The 9,611-nt window shown below is 33.5% G+C and overlaps 1 protein-coding gene across 1 annotated transcript; it reads right to left on the bottom strand.

Annotated features, from left to right (window-relative positions):
• Positions 1-1,742: 1,742 nt before the first annotated feature.
• On the bottom strand, positions 1,743-6,450 carry LOC18012114 (transcriptional regulator STERILE APETALA). Its single transcript, XM_024151765.1, has 2 exons — positions 6,217-6,450; positions 1,743-3,143 (listed from the first exon to the last, which is right to left on the bottom strand). The coding sequence occupies exons 1-2, from the start codon at positions 6,448-6,450 to the stop codon at positions 2,007-2,009; spliced, it is 1,371 nt and encodes a 456-aa protein (XP_024007533.1). The 3' UTR covers positions 1,743-2,006.
• Positions 6,451-9,611: the final 3,161 nt, after the last annotated feature.

Here is a 9,611-nt window from a genome sequence, read left to right as displayed (position 1 = left end):
TATATATTAAAACCATCTTCACGAGAAATCAATCTCTCCAAAATTACATTTACAAAAGGAAAACAATATATAAATAAAAATAACCCAATCTGATGAGAAAAAAAATGAAAAGTTTGTCATGAAATCCTAATACTACTGTGCATCCACTCCTATATACATGCAAAAGCCCATTTTAGTGGGTGTCTATAAACAACGTTTCAAATGAGAAAAACAATAGCCATTTTAACCGTCAATCTCAATCATGAATATAAACAACATTTTACAAACGCATGTTTGGCTGGATGCATTCAGAGTAGTTTTTTTTCAAATGCCTTTTTTGATGCTACCAATCAGACCCATACTCTGCAGTTTCAAAACTTGCAAAACACATGAAGTTCGCTCAGAAATATCTCTAATAAAAAAATATTTATGAATCCTCTTGTTTCTTTAATTTTTATGTTGATTTTTACTTTTTCTTTGTGTTTGTTTACTTGCATTATGTTTGAGTGCTTATCTAGTTAATTAGATTTGTATGTTAGTGTTTGTTAACGCTTTAGATTTTTAGTATTAATACATCATTTTATTGAGATTAAAAATCTGTTTTAAAAGAATATAGAGCAGAGAAAAGTTTTTATGTAGTGGTTCGAGAGGCAAACCAGAACGTCAATCCCTTGGTAAAGCGTTTGTCACCACTTCTTTGGATTGAACTGAGTCGGTTTCTTATTGGTTTGTCAAGAATTTTGATGAGTTGTTGCGCTGTTGATGGTTGATCAGCACGTCTCCATTAGTTTTTCTCTCGCCAAATATTGTGAATGGTTGCTTGTAACAGATATCTCATAACAAACAATATTGTCATTCGATCCTGTTGGGAATTAGATATGAGCTGGATAAGTGAACTCCAATCTGTCGTAAATTGATGATGGAGAACACCTTGAGCAAGGTTAGACCAGATTTCTGCAAAATATCCACAGGCGAAGAAAAGATGGTTAAGTGTTTCCATGGATTCTGGCATAGGACACATGTGATGTGGTGGATATATTTTGCTAACAAAGGCTGTGATCACTGTGGATTAACGATCATGCGCTGCAAACCAAGTTATGAAAGAGTATTTCGGGGTGGCATTTGGAAACCACACACCACAACACCGTTGTTGTGAAGAATGTGAAGTTCTGATTTGGTTCCAAGCTGTTATCTGATTTTATGTCTCTTTTTATGATGCATATTCGTTTATTTATTATCTCACAAACAAAAGCATAGCTCAAATATGCTTATGAATATTATTAAAATATATTCTCCAGTTTATAATATAAGATAAATTAGAGTTTTTATTTTGTTTCAAAAAATAAAATGTTCTTATATTTCAATGCAAAATTTATATGGATTTGATGTTTATGACTATTTGCATTCAGCTGTCTATTTCATGTTTTTATCAATTGGCTTAAATGTTAAATAATAATTTTCAAAAACAATAATTTTCTTAATCTTTTTTTTTTTCATTCAAATCATCTTATTTATCATCTTATATGTTGAAACGGTGACAAATACCTAAACTAATATCATATTGTATCATGATCCACATTTGAAACCTTTCTTAGATTTTGATCTTGTTCCTATGTACGCTTCGTATAAAATATCTTTTGAGATAAAAAGTTAACATTTAAAGACAATTATACAGACTCAATAAATTGAAAAATGAAGAATACAAGTTTACAACCAAAAACAACTACATCTGGTACAACGTCAGAAATTGAGAACCCTAAACGTCAGAAAAAAAAAAGCGATGAGAAAAAGTCCACTTTGTTTGGTTTTAGACAAAAACAGTAACATACTTTTGGTCAAACTCTGTAAGAGAAGAGAATCAATCTCCCTTGTAAATCTCACCCTCCTGTCACCATCTTCCCTCCGTCACTTTCCACTATTAATTTAATTTCAGAAACCCTACCATATACACCTAAGTTTAGGGTTTCGCTTTTTCAGAGAAAATGCTTCTTTTCTAAAAAAAAAAAATCAATTTATAATCTGGTACGCTACAGTGCACCGAAATCCCATAGATGTATAGTACTCACACCCGTCGATGAAGATGAAGCAACCGCCACATGTCTATCATCGGCAACAATAGCGTCAACTTCTCCTACTCTCTCTCTAAAACTGTACACATACTCTCCTCTCTCTACTTCCCACACGCGCACCACTCCTCCTGCGCACATTAGCGCGTGAAGTCTATTAACACACCCCATCACTCTTCTCTGCGCCGCTCCACTCACACGAAACTCACACACCGTCTCTTGCGTCCTCGTCCTGCGCACGATAGCGTTACCCCTACCGTCCATTCTAACGTACGCCTCATCGTTAGCGTCAAAACCAGTCACTATAAGTCCTCTCCGTTGCTCCTCGTCTTCTCCGATGATCACTCCTTGGTTTCTCAGGTCGATCACCATGATCCTCCACCGTGTACACGCCACCGCCGTCTCACCACCGGAGATTCTAAGCCGGCCAAGAGACGTCGTTAGCTCCGTTAACGTGTGCCATCCCATAACAGCTTCTGGATCGGTTAACGAACCACCGACGAACGTTGTCTCTTCGCTGTTACAATCCCAAATGTGAAAAGCTCGACCCGGGACGCCAGCGAATAGCCCGACCCAGTAACGTCCACAGCCCGTGAAATCAACCAACGCGCCGTCGTTAACTATATCTCCAGCGTAAGCCGTGCGTGTGTGACCCCCAATGCCATCCATTGCCGCCACGTGGATGTCACCGTCCATTGTGGCGAAAACTAGTCTTGAATCGGAGATAACGATGCCTGAAACCGCTCGAGAGAATCTCCCAAACCGGTCACGTAGAGGAGGACGTAGAGTTCTGACGTGGAGACGGTTGTTCAAGAGAAAGAGCCGGACGGTTCCGTCGGCAAATCCGGCGGCTAAATAGCGATCGGAGAGTGTGAGGCAACGGCAAGAGAGACTATCCGGTTCGTCCACGTCAGACGGATCAAAGTTGAGTGTGAAGTGTATATTATTACGCGTCCGGAAGTTCCTAGCCGTCCGATGACGATACATAAACTCTTCTCGCCACGTGTCGTGCATTAAACTTGTTCTTGTCCAAACTTGGCGACATAAGAGTTGCCATAGATGGTCGGAACGCGATACAGCCTGCCACGTGGTGCATACCTGCGCTCATACAAATATAACATATTAAAAATCAACATTACTAAGAACAAAAACTTACTACTAGTAAAAATCTGCATGAAAGATAGTTTACATAGATAAAATTGTAATCAAAGTTTGTTTATATATGATACTGACAATAATAATAAGTTTTTATTATGTATTAGTAAATTGAGGGTATTATTAGCTATTAATTAAATGTAAGAGTGGGGAGTAAAACTACACATAGAAAGAAGATATAAGTAGGCCTGAAACGAAGCATGAAAGACTATATATAGGGACTAGGAAGTATGGAAAGACAACGACAGACTCAGACACAAGCTCTGCGTTTATTTGTCTTTACTAGTACATCGAATATACAACTCAGTACTAAATTATTTATAATATGTTACCAATTTGACGCGACTAATCAATCTCTGCAGGCTACGGATTTTACAACAGAAGCCCTAGTAAAAGGAATAACGAGAGTCTCATGTCAATGAAAAACAAATCATATGGTGTTTTCTTTTTTGAAACTATATAATTTATTAGAGGACAGATGAAGATATTAAATGAGAGGAAGTAGCAGAGTTGAGCTGAACATGAGATTACGACTTAGCCAACAAGCGTGCCCTTCTCTCTTTCATTTCCAAGAAAGGTAAAGCTTTAAGCCTTTGTCTTGTTAAAAGTAGAGCTTCCCATAAATACACAAATTTTTTACACTTATATTTATGTATATATATGTTTCTCTCTCATCTCTCTCTCTCTCCAAGAATCCGTGGACCTACGTTCTCCACATTTACGTACATATACCATAATTTATTTGTCTATTCTAGTCTTTGATTTAACGGAATGTATTGTATTTGACTTTGTATCCTACGCTTAAAAACTCATGTAAAAAAATATATAAAAATATATGTACATGCTTGCGAAGCCAAAGGTTAACGTCTCTTTAACAGATAAGACAACAATAATCTAGGGCACGAATCACGATCACATTTATCATATTAGACAATTGGAAGATATTCTATAAGGTTATCTCGTTTAGGTTGAAATGCTACAACAAATCGAACCTAAGGTATCACATGTCAATATATGTATAATGGTTTTGATCAGTCAACTTGAAGAATGGCAGAAGTAGTATAATAATAAGTAAACTAACTATAATATATAAAATTCACTATTACTCTGCAAAGTGCAAACTACCAATCAAAAATCAATATTCCTGATTTCTAAGATGAGCACATTTGGAAAATCATTTTTGCAGTATAACATAATATAATCTAAGAGCAGCACGTGCTCTAAGAGACCCTGAACATTGGGTTCCATGTGCTATTTGGCATATGCATAGTGCCCATACTGTCGTCTCTTTTGACTGGAAATATTAAGGAAAGAAACCCACTTCGATGGAAAAAAGATGGAACCATGATCAAAAATTGAAAGTGAAAAATACAACAATGAAAATTCTATTTATACCCATAAATCTCTGACAAAAGTGTTATGCTGTAAATCACACTGCAGTTTCTTGATATATATTTTAATGCTAATTTGAATATTCATTTTATTTGAAAATAACCATAGAAAAATACAGTAATATTTACATAAATAGAGAGAGAAGAAAAAAAGAGAATGAGAAGTTGTCAGAAGCTCTGCATGCATTACTCACTGGATCATAATATTGGCAGAGAAAGAAAATAAAATAACAAAAGCACGACGCAAAAAATGTACATATGTACTCATATGCTATTCCTTGTTACTAAATATGAGAACAAACCTAAACATTATATATATATATATATTTGATGTGCAAAAAGGCAGAAATTTCATATATGACAAAGGATTATTGAAAAGAATAATGTGCGGTTCATGTACATGTTGATGAATATAGTTTACAAGTATGCATATTATAACCTAATGTGGTAATATAAGACTAACATTGGCAAGGCAAAAAGACGAGACCTTACTTAGGTTTCTTTTCCATTCTCTTTTCAGATGTTCTTAAATGTGCAACGACATTTTCTAGTTTTATGAGTCTGTCGTCGTGAGAGGTCACTTTCTAAGATATTTATTTTCAGTTTTTTCTTAAAGATAAATACCGCTATAAATAGATCTATAAATAAATATTAAATGTATTGAGCATTGGATTAAAGACTGTGCTTAATGTCTATCAACAATTTTAGGAGTCAAGAAAGTGCTTACAATTGATTATTGTTGTAAGGACTTTTGAGTCAAAAAGTGGATTTCTTGATCTTAAAAAAAAAGGGTTTTTCTTCATGCCAAGAAAGGAAGATCTTAAAGCCAACAATTAAAAAAACACCGTGATTTTGTGCCCTAAGGGATCCAATCCATATAATAATAATAATATTAGAGTTTTTACATGTCCCAATTTCACAAATATACACAAACGAAATGGGGTTGTATGGTCTCCTTTGTGGATCCAAAAATAGACATGAAAAGGTATCAAAAGTTGACGAGAGAACAAAGCAAAAAAAAAAAAAAAAAACTTATTGGGTAAATAATGGAAGACAAAAAGTTTATAAAACGAAAAAAGAAATACAAAGCCCCAAAACCATATGATATGTGAAAGGGACATCAAATTAATGTCGTCTTGTTAGACATAAAAGTTGGACTTGGACCCATCATAACAACACAGAAAGGGCGGTTACCTTTCCGAAGGTCAGTTTTTTTTTTTTTTTTTTGTCTCTTCATAATCCCACCCCTTATAAACTACTTTGACACTCAATGTAACATTCAATCACTTAATTATGACTTTATGATCTGGAACAAGAAAAAAATTTCAATACACCAAAAAGCAAGATATGCAAAATCAAATCTAAGCTTATAGAAACAACAACAACTTAAGTACAAGACTTGTAACAAATAGTACATTTGACTAGACCAAGATTATGTCCTTCCTATGAAGTTATAGACCCACATCTACTTTGACTTTGTTTTTGTCTTTCTTAGATCTATGTGGCGACTTTTAATTCAAGCTCAAATATAATAAACGGACTCAGATAGTGTCATTTACTCTAATAAAACGAATATATGAATGTATTTCGAACGTTACGAAAAATTAGAGATTTTGAGAGCTGACCCGAAAAACGTTGGCAAGAGCCGGTGCTGCGGAGAGGAGACCGGAGGATAAAGAAGCGTCAACGGCGACTTGAACGGCGAGAGATTCGAGGAAAGGCTCAGGCCAGACGTCGTTGGCGCCGTAGCGAGGACGAGATGGAGATGGGGCTTCGAAAACGCCGCCGGTTCTACGTGCGCCGAAGGTAGAACCACCGCCGGAATCTCCGTTTTCTGAAGAAGAAGAGGAGGAAGACATGGAAAGTTTATAAGAAGAAGCACAGAGCAAGAAGAAGAAGAAAGAATGGTGGGGGAGAGAGGAAACAAAGGACAAAAAGTGTAGATAAAGACACACTTCTACGAGGTGGGGGACCCAGGTTGTGGAGGTATGTTTTTTTCTCTGTATATTTTTTATTTTATTTTTCTTTGTTTTTCTATCGTTAATTAATTTTAAATGAGGCAAAAACCATATAGGAAAAAGGAGTAAAAAACAAATAAATCAAGGTACTGGTTTTAATCAGCGGATTTCAAAACAGTAATTCATTCTTTCTTTTCCTAGCTTTTTTGGGAAAAGCGAGATATTAATTTTTTTTAGTATTAAAATTACCAAAAAATAATGTATAAGAAAACGTTAGGCGGTAAACGGATGTCTTTTTGGGTAAAAGCGAATAAAGTTATTCTTTTTTCCCCCAAATGGGGTTATATTACCAAAATAGAGGTTTGGAAATGAACATGTACAAAAACGACCTATGATGATCCAGTGAGGACTTAAACGAAATATATGTCAATAATGTCTCAAGAGCTGCTTACAAAGATAAAAGGAAATCTTATACAAAAGTCCTAGCTTTCTCACTAACAAAGATATCCTCATGCTATGTATAAGGGTTTGTGCAATTCGCCACTGTAACACTTTGATTAATGAGATAGCTCCATATTTCTTACTCGAAATGCAGTCTCTAATTTCCAGTCCAATTAGAGCTTGAAGTCAATAAATTTTCAGAAACACTATGTTTGAAAAAAAGACCAACCTTTCTGCCTATTGATTGCATTTACGAATTCAACAATTTTCACAGCAAAAAACTACTTTGTTAACTTTATGGATTTGTATACATTACACGTTTGTGTTTTGGTTTTGGTAATATTGGCTCTGAGAGTACTCGGTGTAGATGGTGGAGCGATTCAGGATGTTAAATAGAGGCTCAAGTTTGCTTTGATGTCACAACTAGCTCGTAACTGTGCGTGTTGGTGCTTACAGAGACTGAAGAATGGTGGTCATAGGTGACTTTTTTGATTTGTATACTTTTGCTATCGTATACCCATGTCGTCCGTTGCAAGTTAGTCCATTATGCACTGTGGAAATTATGTCAGTTCTTGGAGAAGCTGTAGATAATCTTTCATGAGATTGGAGACGTGCTTTGGGAGGATGCTCGTGGCAAGATGAGAACTCTAATTCTTCTGAGCTAAAAAAAAAAAAAATGGGATGGTTCGCTGTGGTGTGTAATTATTGCTTTTTTGTCTAGTTTCATTTTGATGTTTATTTTTCATATATTGTTTTTCGTTCTGTTAGGCTTTTGTGTTTTTTTTTTGTATTTTTAGTTGTTACGATTTGTTTGTAGTTTTGTCGATTGAACTGCTTTTTTTTTTGTTGTTGTATCCCTATAACCGCTGCAAAATAAAAATTGGTATAAACTTAACATTTTACCAAAAAAAAATAGCTTCATGTCCTAAGTGTTTATAACACTAAAAGAATTTATGTTATCCAAGAACACTAAAAAATTTTGATCTCTAAGAATTCTGAAACCACCTCCTAGTTTGTTATGGTATGACTTAGTCGAAAATAAGGAGGTGTTTCCAGGATTTTATGACTTAGTCGAAAATAACAACACCTTTATTCGAACGGATAATAAAAGTACTATATAAATAAATAGTTATGGGTAATTTTGGAGAGAAATAGATTTTTTTTAAACAGTTCTTAGATTTCTTTTGAAAAATTTAGACAGATGTTAAGTAATTTTGTGCAATTTGAGATTTGGTAAATAGTTTTTTTTTTAATAATTTTAAAAAAAACGATCCAAACTAATGGCTGTGAATGGTAACAGCTAAAGTGCGGTTTTCAATAACTTTTTTCCTAAAAACGCAAAGATACACCAATCACAATTTTTAATAGATGTTTACGTTTTTTTAAAAAGAACTGTTTGCGATTTCTCAATGCATATAATTACACTTGGACCGCTTTTTTGGTTCCATTGTATTTAAAGAGTGGTTCATCAAATTACGCACTTGGATCAAACAAATATATTTATTAATTTTATTTTATATATTTAATCTCTTATTAATAAAAATTAATGAAAATTTTTTTGCAACACACTGATTTACATATCTTTAGAAAAACAAAAGGATTCTATTCTAACTTACTACCATTGTTTCTGATTAATAAATTAATATAATTAATTTTCATATATTATCATATAATATTAAAATAAGATAATATTTTTTATATTTAAAACATTTTTTATATATCGCAAGTTATTTATATTCTAACTTTTTGTCATCGTTTTTATTTTGCCCAACATCAATTTATAGCTCTAAAAAGTGACACATCAATTATATCTTCTTCAACATGAACAATACAACATAGTTTCTGATCTCAAAAGATGTATTTTTTTTAATAGATTAGTAAAACTAATTTTAATATAGTAACATATAATATTAAAAATAGGTTATGTACTAATCTATTTATAAATGATTAGAATATTTAATACATACAACTTTTTTGAAGTTTTATATGTCACTCTATAAATTTTTGTAATTTTTTCACTCTATAATTATATTATTATATATTTTTTATATTTATCTATAATATGTAATACGCACTGCATTAGTTTTATTCACTATTCAAACATTTTATTGTGGACCGTAAGCTGTTTTTTCACCAATTAAACATTATTGTGTATCGCTTATTATATACAAATCGCACTTGTCCTGCAAATATATTTTTCTGCACGTACCGCAGTTGAACCGTACCACACTCTAAACCGTTTTTCCCGCACAACCAAAAATGCTACTCCCTCCGTTTCACAAAGAGTGTCGTTTTAAGGTTTTATTTTTGTTTCACAAAGAGTGTCGTTTTATATTTTCAATGTAAAATTTTAAACAATATTCCAGTTTTAACCCTATTAATTTAATATATTTACTAGATAAAAACAAATCATTTAATGTATTAATAAGGAACAAAGTTGTATTTTTAATAATTTTCTTAATATGTGTGAAAAATGTCAGAATGACACTCTTTATGAAACGGAGGGAGTATTACCATTCAGATCCAATAATTCGGTTGGATGCTCCTTTTAGTTCAGTGGTTAATAATAAGATTAATTAATTAATGATGTCTACACCCAGAGGTTTCGGGTAGATGCAACT

Source organism: Eutrema salsugineum, unplaced genomic scaffold, assembly GCF_000478725.1.
Source record: "Eutrema salsugineum unplaced genomic scaffold, Eutsalg1_0 scaffold_6, whole genome shotgun sequence".
In the NCBI taxonomy this organism is placed as follows: Eukaryota; Viridiplantae; Streptophyta; class Magnoliopsida; order Brassicales; family Brassicaceae; genus Eutrema; species Eutrema salsugineum.
The sequence above is the reverse complement of the archived record's forward strand: the minus strand, read 5'-3'. Positions and strand labels throughout refer to the sequence as shown.